At 40.3% G+C, this 20,790-nt stretch overlaps 1 protein-coding gene across 5 annotated transcripts in view; it reads left to right on the forward strand.

The window, feature by feature from the left end:
• The window catches only part of LOC109409444 (protein phosphatase Slingshot), a 111,169-nt gene that overhangs the window by 13,078 nt on the left and 77,301 nt on the right, over positions 1-20,790 (forward strand). The window contains exons 1-2 of one of the 5 annotated variants that reach the window (XM_029855479.2): positions 14,120-14,982; positions 15,104-15,606. The exons of 1 other annotated variant lie outside the window; for it this stretch is intronic. In XM_029855479.2, coding sequence (XP_029711339.2) covers positions 15,604-15,606 — 3 coding nt within the window. In that variant the 5' untranslated portion in view covers positions 14,120-14,982; positions 15,104-15,603. Of the gene's footprint in view, positions 1-538; positions 15,607-20,790 lie in introns of those variants that run through there. 3 more of the 5 variants (XR_009996133.1, XM_029855478.2, XM_029855481.2) reach the window with 3 other exon arrangements.

The raw sequence follows: 20,790 nt of genomic DNA on the forward strand, positions 1-20,790 counted from the left end.
CTCACCTACACGGAAAAAAATCCATTCCCAAGACCATGAATATGACTCATAGTTTCCCGATATTTTTATGATTTTATGTTATAAATATACACCATGATTAAATTTTATGATCTTATGATTGATTTCACCATAACGCTATGCACCCGTTATTGTTTTGGCTTTCGACGACCAAAAATGGAAAATATAATCATGAAGCTATGATTAAATAAGCTGGGATCATGAGTAGCATTCATGAAGCCAAGAATAATTTTCATAAACCTGGATGCAGATCCTGATGCTTTACCACCAGATTCATAAAATTATGGTTTGGTGAGGTAGAACCATGCATAGAATTCATGGAATCAAAAAATACTTTTATGATTCCGTCGTCGTCGGACCTATATGCTTCTCAGTCAAATTCATAAAATCATGGTTGAGGGAGATGGAACCATGCATAGAATTCATGGAATTAAGAATTACTTTTATGATTCCGTCGTCGTCGGACCTCAATGTTTCTCAGGCAAATTCATAAAATCATGGTTGAGGGAAATGGAACCATGCATAGAATTCATGGAATTAAGAATTACTTTTATGATTCCGTCGTCGTCGGACCTCAATGTTTCTCAGTCAAATTCATAAAATCATGGTTGAGGGAGATGGAACCATGCATAGAATTCATGGAATTAAGAATTACTTTTATGATTCCGTCGTCGTCGGACCTCAATGTTTCTCAGTCAAATTTATAAAATCATGGTTGAGGGAGATGGAACCATGCATAGAATTCATGGAATTAAGAATTACTTTTATGATTCCGTCGTCGTCGGACCTATATGCTTCTCAGTCAAATTCATAAAATCATGGTTGAGGGAGATGGAGCCATGCATAGAATTCATGGAATTAAGAATTACTTTTATGATTCCGTCGTCGTCGGACCTCAATGTTTCTCAGTCAAATTCATAAAATCATGGTTAAGGGAGATGGAACCATGCATAGAATTCATGGAATTAAGAATTACTTTTATGATTCCGTCGTCGTCGGACCTCAATGTTTCTCAGTCAAATTCATAAAATCATGGTTGAGGGAGATGGAACCATGCATAGAATTCATGGAATTAAGAATTACTTTTATGATTCCGTCGTCGTCGGTCCCAAATGCTTTTAATTAGATTAATAAAACGATGCAAGCTAAAATCATAAGAAAATAAAATACGTGATATCAGAGCCCATTTCTATGATTTTGGGACCTATCCATCATCCTTTTTTTCTATGAGCAAGCAGCACTTTTTAGTTGGCCTCTAGTTAGTGAAGATATGTAATGTTCAAATATAAAAGAGAACAACAATGATCGAACTCACCGGATAATCATATTTAGCTGGTTTATTATTTTTGTCTTTGGCATCTACATCCAACAGGCTAAGAATGCCCTCCAAACCACATCAATTGTTCACTAGTTCACATCACTTGCAGAGTCTCCGAACTCGTCGAACGATGGATAAACCGGAAAAATAGAGAGAATTACCGAAAATTAACGCGCGATTCTCACTTTGCTTCACCCTCCGTACATAAACTCGGAACTACGACGGATGGCACAACGAAAACGCGAACTGGGCACTGTTTACTTTTTGCGCGTTTACTTTTTAGTCAATCGACTCCCAACAACCTGCCGAATCTTACGGGCACACTGTTTCGATGTTCCATTTCCTCATATATGCACATTTATTACTCTAACCAAAAAAAAACTTTGCAAAAATAGCAGGTTCAACTTTTTCCACATGTCTGTGCTGAACGACCGCGCGATTTATATAATTGCATATGGCAGATAAGTGTAACGCTAGGAAGCGACCATGAATATAATTTATGAAAATGCTTGTTTCTATTCATATTTCTGGTCAACTCATTCATGATATTATGTGTAGTAGGCTATAGTAGGCATTGACTTAGGATACAGATTAGGTTTGACATTAGACTGGCTTAGAATGTAATAAACCACTGAAACAGCAAGACGTGTAATTATTGCTATAATTCAGAAGTGGGATAACATCATGTTCCTTCGAAGCCAAAAAACTTCCGCTGAACTGGAGAAAAATGCTACACCGAGTATTGGAGAAATGGAGAATCAGGGATATCTCGAAAATTCTGCCGAAACCGTCTACCCAAGTTACTCAAATGCTGCTGGCAGTGCTGTTAATTCTGTCGATTCGCTATCCAGGAGAGTGGAGGATGATATGCATTTTGAAATGAGGAGAAGTTCACTTGAAGAAGGCGGACAATTTGCTGCAGGTATCGTCGTGTCAAGCGCAATGAATGCTGCAGCTGCCGCTGTCCAACCGACTGCCGGATCAGTGTCGAATTGCATTGGAAACGGTGGCGGAGACAATATTTGTGATGTGTGTAACAATAATCGTGGAAATTTGTCGGCTCAAGGAGAAATCTCAGGGATCAACGCAAGTCCTGTTGGTCCACCAGTTCATTTCAAACCAGAAGAAATTTCACTGATGCTGCCGTCGTATTCTGGAAGTGCTGAAGAAGATGTCAACCATTTTGTTGCTATACTTGAAAACACGAAACAAGCTTTGAATATCGATGATTTCATTATGAAGCTGGTTGTCATTCGTAATCTGAAAGCTAATGCTCTATCGTGGTTACACTCTCAAGCGGATTTTATGACGAAGGATTATGCTGAAATAATTAGAAGTTTGAAGGTGTTTTTCGACCGCCCAATCAATACGTTTGAGATTAGGAAGCGCTTGGAGAAGAAAACATGGTCTGGACTATTTGAAACCTTTGCCGATTACTGTCAAGCTAAGAAAGTTCTTGCCCAAAAATTGAAGATGCCGGATCAAGAATTAGTAGACTACATTGTGGAAGGCATTTTGGATCCCGTTCTTAAAAATCAAGCCAGAATGTCAAACTTCAAAACCGTTACAGAAATAGTTCAAGCTTTTCGCATGATTGGAAATGATTCAAGATATCAAGCCCCATTGAGAAATTCAGTCAAGTGCTACACCTGTAATCAGTTTGGACATGTTGCTGCTTGTTGCTGGAAGACGCGTGAAAATTTTGGACAACCGGAACGATATCAGAGAAATCCTGGTAATGGAATTGCTGCATCAAAACGAGTGAATGCTGTTGCAGAAAATGACTTAGCACTAGGAGATGGACGACATGGCATTGTAGATTTTCAGTTAGCTGATCATAACAGTAGACTTAAAGCTTTATTCGATACTGGAAGTCCAATTTCACTAATACGCCGGGGTTTGGTTGAAAAATTCAAAATTTCTAAATTTAATAACAGTAAATATTACCGGAGTATTAGTGGAAATAGACTTAAAATATTAGGCATTTTTAGAACTGAAATAATTATCCAAAATATTCGTTTCAGAGTTGAATTCCATGTAATCGCGGATAAGTTTATGGGACTCGTCGATGGCATAATCGGACGAGATGTGATCATGCGTCCAGATGTTCGAACGATTATTCAAAATGGAATCCGAATGTATGAGGATGATAAAAGGTATTTGCAGATTGAAAATCCATCAATGATAAAGGTAAATAGAAATCACATATGTAACATCAGTTCAGATACGTATAAAACTTTGATTAAGAATATTGGAAAAGTAACTGATGACCAAAAGGCAAAATTTTTAGAATATTTCAAAACTTATTATTACTTTAATAAAAAACCTTCAAAACCAGTTACAAACTATGAAATGACCATAAGTCTTAAAAAAGAAGAATATTTCCATTTTAAACCTAGAAGATTATCCTTTGCTCAGAAAAATAAAGTTGATGAAAAAATCGAAGAGCTTTTGAAAGAAGGAATCATTAAAGAAAGCAATTCACCTTATGCGAGTCCAATTGTATTAATTCCCAAAAAGGATAATGATTTCAGACTATGCGTTGATTATAGAAAATTGAATAAAAATACCGTTAGAGATAATTACCCATTGCCTATTATAGATGATTTAATTGATTCTTTGAGAGGTAAAACTGTTTTTTCAATTATTGATCTGAAATCCGGATTTCATCAAATAAGAATAGCTGAGGAATCCACTAAATATACATCGTTTGTAACACCAAAAGGCCAATATGAATATCTGCGTGTGCCATTTGGATTATGCAATGCTCCTGCAGTATTTCAACGATTTATAAACAAAATTTTTAAAGAATTAATTGATGATGGTAAAATTATTGTTTATATTGATGACATTTTAATTGCAAGTAAAAATTTTGATGAACATTTTGAAACGTTGGCAAAAGTTTTTCAAATTTTAAATGATAATTTATTGGAAATAAATGTAAGTAAATGTCATTTTTTGTTTGACGAAATAGAATACTTAGGTTACACAATAAATAAATTTGGCAAAAAGCTTAATAATAGCCATATTGAAAATATTTCAAATTTTCCTGTTCCTAAAAATAGTAAAGAAGTTCAGAGATTTTTAGGCCTCACTAGCTATTTCAGAAAATTTGTCAAAAACTTTGCAACTATAGCGAGACCTTTGTATAACCTTTTGAGGAAAGACACAAAATTTGTATTTGATGATGTAGCATTAGAAGCGTTTAATACGTTGAAAAACAGATTGATTTCTTCACCAATTCTTGCAATTTATGATCCACACGCTGAAACACAACTTCACTGTGACGCAAGTTCTCTTGGATTTGGAGCCATTCTACTACAAAAACAAAATGATAATAATTTTCATCCAGTTTCATATTTTAGCAGAAAAACAGATGAACTTGAATCAAAATTACATAGTTTTGAGCTTGAGACACTGGCAGTAGTTTATGCCATCAAAAGATTTCACATTTATTTGTCAGGAATTCACTTTAAAATTTTTACGGATTGTAATGCTTTGGTGCAAACTTTATCAAAAAAAGATGTTAACCCAAAAATTTGTAGATGGGTAATGTTTCTAGAAAACTATAATTTTGATTTACAATATAAAGATGGCTCAAAAATGCAACATGTTGATGCTCTTAGTCGTCAAAATCCAATTGAAAAATATCAATCAGTTGATGACGAAATTCAACGAATTGGTTCAATAGAAGAAAATAGCGAAGACAACACTATAAATGTTCTTAATGAAAACGATATAGAACAAAACATAATAATAGCACAAGAACAAGATCAGAAAATAGTTAAAATAAAACAATTGTTAGAAAGATCTTCATTCCCAGAATTTGAACTTATGAATGGAGTGCTTTTTAAAAAAGATGGCATCAAACGACTATTGGTTGTTCCAAAACTTATGATCGATAATGTAATCAAGTTAAATCATGACAACTGTGGTCATATTGGAATAGAAAAAACTATACATGAGATTAAAAAACAATTTTGGTTTAGTAGAATGAAGAAATTAGTTAAAAGTTATATTAGCAATTGTTTAACTTGTATTTTTTATAGTCCGTCTGAAAGGAAAGAAGGATTTGTCAAAATTATTGATAAAGGTGATAAACCTTTCAATACTATTCATTTAGACTATTATGGACCAATTCAGTTACAATCTTCAAACAGAGCAAAATATGTTTTGGTAATCATAGATGCATTTACAAAATTTACAAAGTTATTCCCTACAAAAACCGTTAGCTCAGATGAAACTATTGTTCATTTAACAAATTTTATGAACTTTTACAGTAAACCGAATAGAATTATAACGGATAGAGGCAAATGTTTTACATCGAAAAAATTTAATGATTTTATGAACATCAATCACATTGAACATGTAAAAACAGCAGCTTATACTCCTGAGGCAAATGGCCAAGTTGAGCGGGTAAATAAGACTTTAACTCCCATGCTTGCAAAATTGTGTCACGAATCATCGAAAAAATGGAATCAGTTGTTACCAAAAGTCGAGTTTGTGTTTAATAATACCTATAATAGGTCAATTGGTAATTTCCCTAGTGTATTATTGTTTGGAGTTCAACAGAACAACTTGGATAGTGAGAATCATAATATTGCAAATTTTGTTGCCAATAAACAAACATTGTCTGAACCAATTAACATTTCGGATGCTCGCGAAAATGCTCGTAATCAAAATTTTAAAAACCAAGTATACAATAAAAGAAATACCGACCGGAAAAGAATTAAGTGCACGGTCTATACTGAAGGTGATTTCATAGTATTGAAAACTGATGAAAAACATAAATTGGCCCCAAAGTATAAAGGACCGTACAAAATTCATAAAGTTTTGCCAAATGATAGGTACGTCGTAACTGATATTGATGGATTTCAAATTGCAAATATTCCGTTTAATTCGGTTTGTTCTCCTCAAAATATGAGGAAATGGATGAGTGATCACATATCTGAAGAAAATGATATCGATGAGGACATCGATAATGTCAGGATGCCCGAGATGTAGTAGGCTATAGTAGGCATTGACTTAGGATACAGATTAGGTTTGACATTAGACTGGCTTAGAATGTAATAAACCACTGAAACAGCAAGACGTGTAATTATTGCTATATTATGAATTTAAATTATGATATTATGAGTTGGCAGACATCATAAGAACATGATTTTTTATTCATGATTAGGGGAATGGATTTTTTTCCGTGTACTAACTACTTGTTTCAATAGTTGAACTTTGTGTATCAATAATCAAAACCCTATTGATCTACAACCAAAATTTTTTTGATCGATTTCGAAAAAGTTAGTCAAATTTCAATAACTTTTGTTTAACCGTTATGTGGCCGGCAAACTTTTTGCTTTTTTCTACACTTGTATTTTAAATGGGTGCTGGGTATTCGGGTACCCTGCCGGCCACATAATGGTTAAGCACTATTTTTTGAAACGCTTCTTTGGCATATATATAGTCGTTAAAAGTCGTGGGAAGGAAAGGGCTAGGGGGTTCCTGCAGAAGTTGCTTTCGAGATTTTTTTATGAGGATTGTTTCAGGAATTTGATCTAAGAATTTCTCCAGCAACTTTTCGAGGTATTCCTAGAGGTTTCCTAGAAAAACATCTAGGAAGATTTCCAGAAATACTTCGTAGAGATTCGCAGAAGAAACTTCAGGAAGGTTACAACAGGAAACTCCCAGAAGGAAGTTCTGGAAGTTCTTGGGTAAAATCCAGAATGAATTTCTTAAAGAATCCTAATGCCTGATAGAGCTCTCGCAGAATCTCGGTAGAAATAAATCGACACCTACTGATAGCAGCTTCCTCTAAGCAGCTTCAATGCTGTAATAGTATTTATTTTCAATTATTATAACTATTTCATGTTATAAAAAAAAACATTTTAGTGTACGATTTCCTCTATCTACAAAAGAAGCTCCGCTGTCACAACTAATAAAACACCTTCTGATCTCTTATTCTGATTCCACAAAGCAGTGTTGCCAGTTTTACCGAGCTAATCAATTTCTATCACACCAGTCCAAAAGGAATTCTAAAAGGGGTATCTGCAGTAATCCCCAAAAGAAACTTCTGAAAATAAACCTCCAAGAACTACTTGGAGAAATCGCAGGGGTCAGAACTTTTTTAGGTATCCAAGTATAATCAAGGTAACCACGGCAGGCATCGTACGTGATTACCTAGAAAAATTCCATAACATTTTTAGAGTAATCTGAGGATCGTGAATAAGAATCCACATATAGATTCCCAAAGAAACTGCTGGAGGATATTTCGGACGAACTTTTAAGAGCCGTCCATAAATTACGTAGCTTTTGGACGGTTTTTGATGCCCTCCTAACCCTAGAAGCATAATCAGAGACTTCCCCTCCCCTTAAAATACTACGTCATTAATGAACGACCCCTGAAGGGATTTCTCTTCGGAAATACTAGAAGAACTTTCACGTATGTGTACCAAAAGATTACCATGAGGAATCTCAGGAACATACTTGGAGGAAACTCGAGGAAACCTGAAAGAGCTTCTGGAGGCTATTCTTCCCTAAGTTACTGCAGGCATGCCTCCAAACGTTCCTGTAGATATTTCTCCAGCAGTTCCTTCTGGAAATTCTTTAGAAAACCATTGGGTAATTTCCCTAGGAGTTCATGCAAGAAATCGTCGGGGAGTTTCTTCAGGAGTTTCTGCAACAATCTAGAGATTCTCCAGAGAAATCAAACATTGATGCTGTTATGGCAACACTGATCACCCTAAGTCAGTCGTTTGGTTTGCCAGACATGGAGCTCAAATATGGGGCGGCTCCACACAAGCAGGTGGCCAAAAATATTTTCGACGGTTTGGAACAGATACATGCGGATTTTCCGGGTAGACAAGGTAGACATTCCCCTTGATTCTAGTAGTAATTCCTGGAACAATCCCCAGAGGAATTGTTGGTGTAATGTTCGGAAGAACTCTGAAGAATCCTAGGAGAAACTTTTGCATCCATTTTAACCCTTTCGGGACGACTTTTTTCACAAACCTCGCCGCTGTAGAACGCGTCAGCGAGTTGGAAATGGCCCAACCGTCCTGAAAGGGTTAAGGTATTCTTTGAATTATTCCTAATGAAATTTCTTGCAATTTATTTGAGAAAAATAAAATCTAAAGAAACTCTTAACTGTATTTGTATCAGTACACCTTAAAACAAATAAAGCATCACAAAGTACATACATGGTCACGAAGGTATTACTAGAAAGCAAGCGTAATTTGTTCATAGAGGTCAGTTCCTCGTGGGATCGCGTTACGCTGGAATGAGTCTTCGTCAGATATTCTTCCCGAAGTCCCTTACAGATATGCCTCCAGAAGTTCCTTCCGGAATTTCTCTAGCAGTCCCTTGAAACATTTCACTTCGAGTTTATTCAAGAATTGGCCCCACAAGTTTTTACTATAATCTCTCGAAAAAAAATGCTCTATAAATTTCACGAGAAAATTCTTCCACAATTTTCCACGAACTCCTGTAAGAGACTTCTCTAGTAGTATCCTCAGGATAGTTCAAACAATCCTGCGTTCGGTGAAAAGAATTAGCTTTTTATTCAAGAAATTCAAGAAATTATTTAAAAACCCTGTGTTCTGTAAGGAATTTCTTTTGGAGCTACTTCGAAAATTCCTCTAGGAGTTCCTTCAGAGAATCCAGAGAACCAACTAACCCACACAACAAGTTAAAATTCTGCGGAATAGAAAGTCAAACTGGATTCGAAGTACCACCCTAACCGGGTCCACAACTTTATCTCTCCTTCGGCTTGTTTAGATGCCAATTTCCCGCACTCTCGCGGCCTACGAGCAACAAGTGTGCGTGTATTGTTTTTAGAATGTTGATATTGAAGCTCGACTGACACATACTATGTCACTTATAGAGAAAGGACTGGATGGTTTTTAGTAGAATCATCTTCAGAAGAAAGTTCTAGAGGAATGTAGAGTAAAAACCAGAATTAATATCTTGAAGAATTCTAATTGAATGCCTGATGGAACTGGAAAGGCCAGGAGAAATTTAATGAGAATTAACCGCGGTTTAATGCTAGAAGAAACTTCTGAAGAAAACTTCGAAGGACCACTTGGACAAATCGCAGGGGTGTGGACAAACAAAACTGAGGTAACCAATCGTACGAGATTACCTAGAGAGGAACTCCAGAACATTTTTTGGAGAAATCTGCGAAGGATCTCAACAATGAATCCACAAATGGATGCCCAAAGAAATTGCTGGACGATTTTTTCGGACGAGCTCCTGGAGAGATTTCCCTTGGAAAATTCTAGGAGAACCTTAAAGTATATCAAACGATTACCATGAGGAATCTCAAGAACATGCTTGGAGAAATCTCAAGGAATAACAGAAGCTCTTTTGGAGGATATTCTTCCCGAACTTCCTACAGGCATGCCTCAATATATTCTACCAGTAGTTCATTTTAGAAGATCATTGGAAAATTTCACTAGGAGTTCATGCAGGAATTTCTCGGAAGAGTTCCTTCAAGAATTCCTTCAGGAGTTTTTGCAATAATCTCTAGAGAAATTCCTTCAATAAATTCTCTTACAAATGCTTTCAAAGTTGTTCCACCAGTTCCTCTAAGAAGTATTTTAGAGACTAATCCCATTTGCAGTCCTATTCGTGCGTTGTCTCCATTCCTGAACGAGAAAGGAGTTCTACGAGTTGGCGGCAGAATCGAACGAGCTCCATCGCTTTCATAGTCGTGTTGCCGAGAAGTCATCGGATCACATACTTCGTTGTGCTTGGCTTTCACCAGCGGTTCCTTCACGCTAACGCCGAGACGGTACGCAACGAGCTGAGACAACGGTTCTACATTCCGAGGATGCGAACAGTAGTACGGAGCGTGTGTTGTCGTAGCTGTCAGTACTGTAAAATCAGGAAAGCAGCTCCAGTTCCACCGATGATGGGACCGCTTCCGAAGATTCGTCTGAATCCCTTCATTCGTCCATCTACGTACGTCGGCGTAGGCCACTTCGAAGTGAAAGTCGGTCGCAGTATTGTGAAGCTTTGGATAGTTTGTTTACGCGTCTCATAGTTTGAGCTGTTCGTCTGGAGCTAGCACACAGTCTGTTAACTAAGTAATCTCGGATAACGGTACCATCTTTGTGGGAGCCAGTCGTCAGTTGACAAAAGAGAACCAAGGCCATCAACGAGGATTATGCGGCTACGTTCACCAACGCCCGTACGCAGTGGCACTTCAACGTTTCTGCAGCCCCGCATATGGGAGGTCCGTGGGAGCGAATGGTGAAGTCTGTAAAAGTAACAATGGCAGCAATATCTGACAGTCCGCATCATCCGAGTTACGAGGTGTTCGAAACCATAATGCTGGAAGCAGAGGGAATTGTTAACAGTCGTCCACTGACCTACGTTACCTTAGAAGCAGCAGATCAAGAAACGCTCACTCCGAACCGCTTCTTGCTGCTGTACAGTTCAAGCGGCATAAACCGTTGGAACTTGGGGACCTAGCTGTGATAATAGATAAGCAGACACGGAAAAGTTGGGAAAGAGGACGGATTCTGGAAGACTTTCCGGACAAATCAGGTCAAGTTCGACGTGCAGTGGTGCAGACAGCCCGAGGAGTCTTTGCCAGGCCAACAGTTCAGCTAACAGTTTTGGATGTTTCGAGTAACGACAAGAAGCCGGATAAAGTCGCTCCGGAAACGGAAGTGATTCACGGGGCGGGGGATGTTACGGACAACACTGTTGAGCGCGAAACTATGGTGAAACCACCGTCCGGTTTCTCGCAACTGAGCGGCTGTTGCCGAGCGGACTGACAGATCGGATAGCAACTGACGGAACAGAGAAAAACAGATCCATTCAGATTTTGCTAGTGCACATATAGGCAGCATTTTGCTCAGTGAATTTAGTGGAATATTTCGATAGTTTCAATCAGTGAAAAATAACAGCAGTTTCCGCACACAGTCAGCACCGCACAGTGCATAATTATTGCAGTCAGTTGAGATTATTCGATCCACACCTTTTCCCAGTTACTGACACACCTGGAAGAGACTCAAAAATACCGAAAATGTAAGAAGTAACTTAGTATCTGTTTACTGACCACCGACTAAATTAGATTACAGTTTTGTAGCTGCTAAGCCTGCAGCTAGAAGAACTGTGTTTGTTCCGACGATCGGGAACAGAATGTGTTGAGCTTCTGGTAGAACTTCTGTGTTACCTGAGAAGTAGTACAACTGTTCCACTTCCTCGCACTCCGCTTCTTCCAGGTGGCGTTTCTCACAGAAGAGGAGGTTCTGGTGTCCCCCTTCCAACTTAAAACGTTCAACGTTCTGCCATGTCCAATGCCGCACTGCTGTCCTGCCCTCCAAAATCATTCTGCATTCGTTGAACCAATCATTTCGTCGACTCCTTTCCGCGTATCCGACGGGGTATTCGGTTTGGTTGTTTATCGCTGCTTTTACTGTACTCCAGCCGCCTTCACATCGAACTCGCCCTCGTCCAGCATCGTTGCCTCTAGATCATGTGTGTATGCTGAGGCGCCATCCGGTTGCTTGGAGTCAAAGTCGCTCTACATCGTACCGTGGCGGTCGTCAGTACCGTACATTGTTAGTGACGAAGAGTTTTTGGGCGTGGTTTGACTGAATCCGGTGGTGATCAGAGTCAATGTTACGCCACGATAGATCCTGACGTCGATAATGTTGCAGAAATGCCGTTCATCAACAACCAAAACGTGTTAGATTTGCGATTCCGTTTGCTGTGGTGATCTCCAGGTTTATCGAGTAGGAACGATGTGTTGGATAAAGGTGCTATGAATGATCGGTGAGTTGTAGGTCATTTCGTTCATCCACTTACTTACCTTATCGATCAGACTAAGGCCAGGGTGGCCTCTGCTGTACATAGTTGCCGTCTCCATTCCACTCGGTCCATGGCTGTTTGTCTGCAGTTCCGCACTCTGCGTAGGGTCCGCAGATCGTCCTCAACTTGGTCGACTCACCTAGCTTGCTGCGCACCACGTCTTCTTGTACCGGTCTTGTACCGGTCTCGAGAACCATTTTAGTCGGGTTGCTATCCGACATTCTGATGACGTGATCCGCCCACCGTAGCCTCCCGATTTTCGCGGTGTGGACGATGGTTGGTTCTCTCAGCAGCTGATGCAGTTCGTGGTTCATTCGCCTTCTCCAAGTCCCGTCTTCCATCTGCCGTCCATCTTCCGTTCGAAAACTTCAAGGGCGCGTTGATCCTCTGCACATAGAGTCCATTTTCGTGCCCATAGAGGACTACCGGTTTAATCAGCGTTTTGTAGATAGTTAACTTCGTGTGACGGCGAACTTTGTTCGATCGAAGAGTTCTGCGAAGTCCAAAGTAAGCTCGATTTCCTGCCAGAATGCGCCTATGAATTTCTCTGTGGCTGTCGTTGTCGGTGGTCACCAGTGGGCCCAAGTACACGAATTCTTCAACCGCCTCGATTTCATCACCGTCGATATAAATTCGGGGTGGCGGGCGTGGTGATTCCTCCCTGAAGCCCTTTGCCATCATGTACTTTGTCTTCGACACATTAATGACTAATCCGATTCGCCTGGCTTCACTCTTTAGTCGGATGTACGTTTCCGCCATCGTCTCAAACTAACGAGCTATAATATCAATATCATCAGCGAAACCAAGCAACTGAACGAAGTTCGTGAAAATCGTCCCACTCGTGTTTATCCTCGCTCTCCTTATTACACCTTCTAACGCAATGTTGAAAAGCAATCACGAAGACCATCAAATTGCCGTAACCCTCTGCGAGATTCGAAGGGACTCGAGAGTGTCCCTGATACTCGAACTACGCACATCACTCGATCCATCGTCGCCTTGATTAATCGTATCAGTTTATCCAGGAATCCGTAATCTGCCATAGCTGTTCTCGATCGATTGTATCATACGCCGATTTGAAATCGTTGAACAAGTGATGTGTGGGCACGTTTTATTCGCGGCATTTCTGCAACATCTGGCGGATGGCGAGCATCTGGTCCGTTGTAGCGCGTTCACCCATGAATCCAGCCTGATATTGCCCCACGAACTCTCTTGCAATCGGTGATAGACGGTGGCATAAAATTTGAGAGAGTACCTTGTAGGCGGCGCTCAGTAGTGTGATCGCGCGATAGTTCCCGCAATCCAACTTATTGCCCTTTTTGTAGATGGGACACACGATACCTTCTATCCACTCCTCCGGTAATACTTCCTCCTCCCAAATCTTGGTAATGACCCAGTGTAGGGCTCTCACCAGTGCTTCTCCACCGTGTTTTAGTAACTCGCTTGGTAGTTGATCTGCTCCAGCGGATATGTTGTTTTTCAACCGGCTAACCTCTTCAATCTCTTGAAGGTCAGGGGCTGGAAATCTTTTGTCCTGTGCACGTACTCCTAGATCTGTTACCGTTCATCCACTGTTGGGCTCCAAACTTTACAATCGTCTGTCTCAATTACTCCGCCTGGCCTACCTGAGTATTTAGGTCCCTTAGGTATGATGATCTTAATGTCGTTGTTTCGGCAGCGATCTTATTCGCGTTCCAGTTGCGCGTAGTAGGCGTCTTTGTCATCATCAGTGCTTCCTGAGTGAGGGCTGTGCACGTTTGTTTTGCTCATGTTGAAGCATCTGTCCTTCATCCTCAAGATGTATATAGGGCACTGCACGAAATTCTCTCCTTCTCTTTCACTCTTACAGAAATTTTGTAAACAACAAGGCCACGAAACGTCAAAATCCCATACAAAATCAAAACAGTGCAGTGCCCTCTTGCTTCGTCGATCGACCACTAACCAACAACGCACCTCTGCATATCACCCATCAGGATGAAAGGTGTTCCAAGCTCGCGTGTGTTGCCACAGCTCTGGTAGATCGTATGATTACCTTTAAACGTTCGCAACAAAGTTGAACAAACCTCTTGCAGCGCTACGATGCCGAACCCGCAGTCCTTTAGTAGATCGGCAAGTATGCGGGTGCTCCCGATGAAGTTGGAGGACAGGCTGTTCCACGTATCGAGCTTCCAATCGTAATTCCGTCTTCTTCGCTGAGATTGTTGGTTTCGTTTCGTATTACTGTATTGTTAACTTTCCGTTGCAACTATTTTCGCATTTTTTTTTGGTGAGCCCGTTCTATGTTACTATTTTTCAACCATGGGCCTTTTCACAAATTACGCGAGTGTTTTGCCGTTGTCATGACACACACATACAGACGCACATTATCTCGAATGCGCCACCCATGTGCGAGTGTGCGTGCACTAGCTGGTCTGTCCGCCGTGTTCGTAGCTTGGCTCTTCTCATGGCTGAATTTGGTGCTGTTTTCGCAATAGTATCTAGCAGCAGCAGCACCGAGGCAAGCAGATTTTTCTCGCTTCTTCTGTTGGATGGCTCTCGTCCGTCGTCGGTCGCGTTGTAGTCGATTGTAGTGTTCACCTCTAGCAGCAAGCAGATTGTTCCTCGTCGCGAAGTCGTCGCCAAAAGAAAAACGCGAAAAAGAATACTAGTGCCTAGAGGAGCCAGTCTTCGGTGCAACAGAAGCAACCAGTCAGTCTGCCAGTCTGTCAGTGAGATGAAGATCTTCCAAGGATAAGTTTCTCTTTTTGCTGCTTCGCCAGACACAGCTCGACAAAACGACGAAAAGCTAGATTCTTTGATATTGTTCAATCGGATTCACGGTGCAGTGGCCAGTTGTGGTGAGTGTTCGCGATTTGTGCGTCGAATTTTCAGGTTGTTTGCGGAAGAACCCCCAGTTGATTTCGATTCATTAGCTGGTAATGGTAACCAGAAGTGAAGCGAATCCGAGATAATTTTCAGCCTTGGAAGTTGGTAGAAGGAAAACGTCGGAACAGAAAAATTGATCATGGCGCCTACTTAGAGTGTGGAAAACAGTGACCATCAGCGATATACCTACATCAGTGAGTGTTGTGTTCGGGTTTTGTCCCATTCGTCATTGGTAGTAGGCCGTGGCCGTGGTGATGATTAATAGTGTTCCTCCCCAAGGAAAAAGAAAGTTCATCAGCCTGGTGTGTCTGGTTTCCCCGAATGGAGGTGGCACCAGTCACTAGGAGTGAGCCATTCGAACGGGGGAAGAAATAAGGTGCAGTGCAATGTCCATTCCGTTCAATCCCGTCCCCGTTGTTGTCATTCTCCATGGTCGTCGTCATCCTGATGCAAGAGACTCGACTCGGCCAGTCACCCTTTGACGGTGTGCGTGTGATCAAAGCAACAAAGGGATTTCGTGGTGTTCCAGCTGGTGTGTGTTTGTGTGCGTGTGATAAAAGATCGGTGGTGCACAGTGAGCAGTGAGCACGCAAATGGTGAGTAAAATTTCCACACATCAGATTTTTTTCCCTTTCGGAGATGAATGGAAACAGCTGCTGCTGGCCTTTGCTCATGCTCGGTAATGGTTCGCAATCGATGCAATCGGGAGTGAATGTACCAATACAAAGACGTCGGCGACGACGACGCATCGGTCGTCAACATCATTATCAATCAACAACACAACACGACAGCGCACAGGGCAGTGAAGTGATAATCAGGGAAAAATGTGCAGCGAACGAGGAGTGTTCAGATTAAAACCGTAAAGTTACTGACCCGGTTGAAATGACAACAAATGTTACACAAGTTGATAATGTACAGTAACATCTTGTTTCGTATCTGCTTGAAGGTGTAATTTATGTTTGTTACGAGTTTTAACTCCTCTAAATCATCAAGTTCGATCAACTTCAACGATTCAAATGTAATCCTGAGGGACTGCTAAACGTTCACTTCAAAGACCTTACTATGGGCCAAAGCACGTGTTCACTCGTTTGACTTTTGAGCGAAATGGAGAGGAGACTGGGCAAATTTACAACTTGCATTTCAATCATCGGAAGAATGGATTGTACGAGTCACTAATATGACGTTTGAGCGGGGTCGTGTTTACAGAAATTGGTCACCTTCATGAAAAACGCGCATACTTTTTGGTACAAATCAATCTTACTTGATCTAGACTAGATGGCACCTGAGGACCCACAGCTGTAAAGGCGTGGGTATCCGGCATGACCATGCTAGGGGTGACGGGTTCGATTCCCGGTCGGTCCAGTAAAGGACATTACCTTGACTTGGGCATCATTAGTGTAACTTTGTACCTGCCACACGATGTAGACATGCAAAATGTTCAATGGCAGAGGAAGCTCGCATTTGAAAACTGTGGTGGACTTGATCATAGAACAGACTGAGCTGAGATGCATGCTATGTCCCAGTGGGGACGTTAAACCAAGAAGAAGAAGTAAGTGGCACATAAAATCTAATAGTTGGATGAAAAATATGTACAACAGCATATCTACCGTCGTTCGGGATGACATTGGGCCTAGAGAGTAAAATTGGTCCATCGATCCAACGGATTCCACATAAGTCTGAGAATTTGACGGTGGATGCCAAGTATCTATGCATTCCCGTCTTATTCTAAATGTGCGGAATAGTGGCCCAATGACACCTCGCACAACGGTATTTCAAATACGTTATTTGTATGAGCGATGCAATAGTTAAGGTTTCCAACCTTCATTAATTGGAGAGATTTGAAGATCAAAGAGTTACTACTAAGCAAATCTCGGCGCAAATCAAACATGATGTTCTCCCTGAAGAACGTTTATTGGATGTGTACAATTGCAACTGCAATGTTGTTAATTGCTGATTCGTTAATTGCAACGCACTCACTGTAATTGAGAAGCAATTATAATTTGACAAATATCACACCTATGGACACCGGAGTCTTGCAATAAGTGGACTGAGGTGGAAACCATTATCAAGTGCCGCCGAGACACTACTGGTATGTAGAAAACTGCACTCGGAGACACACGAAAGCTCAATGAGATTCAATGACGAAGGGCTGCCGAGTGCCGACGCTGTAGGATGTTTGAGTAAGGGGTCGTGTAACTAAACAATAGACAAAGTTTTAAAATGTTCATGTAGTGCTTACTTCTTTCGAACATGAGTTTCCACTACATGTGTGTTGTGCAGAACACTGGTAAAGCAAATCTTTTTCGCGTAAGACTAAAGGTTTCAGCTTGGGTTCCGTGAGAAATTTCAATGATCCTTCGGATGATTTTTCGAAAATACCAAAGAAAGTCCAGAAGTTATCTGGATAGCCGTTCTAGAGAAACAAGAGGGTTCCTACTAGATCAAGCAGATATTAACGGCAAGCTGACGATTCCTATACTACCCCCAATCGCACAACAGTCCCATGTGAATAGGAAGCCCAGCAAACATGGGACTGTTATGCGAATAGGGGCAGTATAATACGTTGAGAATTCCAGGTGGAAGCGGATGAATCTGGGAGTTAAAATGCACATTTCTGCAGATTTCTCTTGGAATTCTTTGAGGTATTTCGTTTGAAGTTGCTTGAGAGATTTCTCTTGGAATTCCTTGATGACTTCTTCCATGAATTCCTTCAGGGGTTCCTCCAGACACTCCTGGGATTCCTTCAAAAATTTCTTCAAGTGCGTTTCTCCAGGAATTCCTTGTTGGATATTATTGGAATTCTTTAAGGGATTCCTCCAGGAACTTTTTCAGAGATTTCTTCAGGGATTGCTCCAGGGATTTCATAGAGGTTCCTTCAAGAGTTTCTTCTAGATTTCTTTATGGGATTTTCTTGGAATTCCTTGAGGGATTTGTTCAGAAACTTCTTCATGGATTTCTCCAGGATACCTTCAGTAATTTCTCGGGGAATTCTTCGGGATTTCTTTAGAGGTTTCTGAATTTCTTCTTAAATTCCTCCAGAAAACTCTACAGAAGGGACTTTCTTGAAAATCTTTGAGGGATTTCTCCTTGAATCATTGGAGAGATTTCTCCAGGAACTCCACAAGGATTTCTTCGTAAATTTATACAGGGATTCCTTAAGAGAATTCTCCAGGAACTCTTTCATGGATTTCTGCAGGAATTCCTTGCGTAAATTTCTCCTGAAATTGCTGCAGGGATTTCTTCTCAAATCTCTTCAAGAATGCATTCAAGAACTTCTTCAGAAATTTTTCCATGAACTCCCACGTGGATTTCTGCAAGAACTCCTTCAGGGATTTTATAAGGAAGTCCTTTGGAAATTGCTCCTGGTATTTCTTGAAGGATTTCGCCTGGAGTTTCTTAGGGATTTTTTCTGGATATTCTTGCGGAATTTACCAGCGATTTTTTCGGGAATTCTTTCGAAGATTCTTTGCAGATTCCTCCTGGATTTTTTTCTGGGATTTCTCCTGAAATTGCTGGAAAAAAATCTTCAGAAGCTCCTTCAAACTCGAAGGAGGAACTGCTTCGGGGATTTTTCTTCAGAAATCCCTTCAGGAATTTCTTCAGAAACTCTTCCAAAATTTTCTCAAGGAATTCCTTCAGGAACTCTTCTGAGATTCCATAAGAAACCTCTTCTGGGATTTCTCTAAAAAATGTTGAGACTCCTCCGGGAAAGCCTTCAAGGATTTCTCATGTAATTCCTTCAGGGATTCCTCCAGGAACTCGTTCACGGATCTCGTCGGGAGCTTTTTCAGTGGTTTTTCTAGGAAGTTCTTCATTGATTTCTCCAGATCCAAGAATTTGTGCATGAAATCTGTTACAAAAATAAAAGAAAATTAATTATTACAAAGGATCAACATATTACGGACACATAGAACCTTATAAATGCACAAACAAAAAACATCACACATTGACATAACACGACACATAACATAAATTTGCTCTGTTATCCAGATGGATAACATCTTCCGATCATAGGATGACAAGGTTTCATGCATTGGTTTGGGTCCATCAGTCATCCTGGAATTGTATTTTAGTTGGCAGTATGCCTTTTAGTTCACAGTGGTTGTTGATGTGTTCATAGATTGGTTTTGTCTTGGAAAACTAATCCTAATCGGGCATCCCGTTTCGAGGTTCGATACTTGAGATCAACAACTTGAAGTCCTTGGCAGGGAAAGGTTTACATCTCTAGTACTTGACCGCTGCCAGAAATGGCCTGAAAGTTGGCAATCAAAGTAGGATTGCATCTCAATGGCCTCTTTTTTTCCAGAACCCTATAAATGTGCATTAAAATTATGGGAATATGTACAAGGTAAAATAAAACATACATCACAAAGAACGCACAAATAATAAACTTTTAACACATTAAACAATTATTCTGTCTTTGTAACAAATATTTATACCCGTAACAAATCTTTATGGATTTTTTAAAGGAAACCCTATAGAAAATACGTCATAGGTTCCTCTTGGAGTTCATTTAAGGATTCCTCTAGATGTTTCTCCAGGGATTTTTTCTAGTATTCTATGAGAAATTGCTCCTTGAATTGTTGGTGATTTTTCCAGAAACTTCTTCAAGGACTCTTTCAGGAATTCCTCCAGTAACGCCTTCAGATATTCTTTAGAGATTACTCCAGTGTTCCTTAAGGGATTTCTTCGGTTATTCCTCCAGGAATTTCTTCTTTAAATTCTTCAAAAACTTCTTCACGAATTCATTCTGGAATTCGTTCAGTGATACCTCTAGAACATCCGTCAGATATTTCTGCTGGGGTTTATTCAAGGATTTTTTTAACTAGATGTTATTTCAGTGATTTTCGTAGGAAACCTTCAAGGATTTTTTCTGGAATTCTCCTGAAATGCCTGGAGCAATTTCTCCTGTAATTGCTTTAGAGATTTTTCCTGGAACTCTTTCCCGGATTCCTTAAGGAATTCTTTCAGGAGTGTCCGATATGAACCAGTCTATGGCTGAAAATCTCTTTCGTGAATAAGGATAATAATACCGTATTACCTCGCTAATTCGACACCGACTGTAGTCGAATAACCGGGGTAAACTTTTAATTCGACAAACTGGTCACCCTACACCACCTTGCTAATTGAAATTTGGCAACTCTATTTTTGTTTTTGTTTTGATTTCCGGATTTGTTATGAAACATAATTTTCATAGATATTGCGGGGGTGCGGATGAAAAGCTCGTTCTTTTTACAATTGTTGCCTTCCTCATTTCATTCCGGTTGGTCTCCAGGCGGGTTTGGGTGTCGAATAACACCAAGTCAGAACTTCTGAAATTAGTGGCTGCAAGAGGAGCTGCTGCGGGTGGGAGTATAAGCGCAACTCATACTGTTTTGCATTTACAGTGTACATCATTGTGACATTTGAACACTTTTTAATTCGACATATGTCGAATAAGCGGGGTACGAATTAAAAAGTGTCGTATTGAAACGCGTCGAACCAGCGGAGTAAGACGGTAGTAATCATCATTCAAAACTTCCTTTAGGGGTTTTTCATTCAGCGATTCCATCTGAAATCCCTTTATTTTGTGATTACTCTAGGAGTGATTCCTCCAGATTCTTTCAGGAGTTTCTCCAAGAGCATTTTTCTTGGATTTTTGTAGAAGATTCTTAAGAAATTTTCCCAGTGGTTCCTTCGAGATCTCCTCTTGGAGTACACTCAGGGATTCCTCCAGCAGTTTCTTCGGGGATTTCTATAGGTAGGGTAGAAGCATCAGTTTTGACCAGTCCAGTCTGGTG

The sequence above is a fragment of the Aedes albopictus genome, chromosome 1 (genome assembly GCF_035046485.1).
Source record: "Aedes albopictus strain Foshan chromosome 1, AalbF5, whole genome shotgun sequence".
NCBI lineage: Eukaryota > Metazoa > Arthropoda > Insecta > Diptera > Culicidae > Aedes > Aedes albopictus.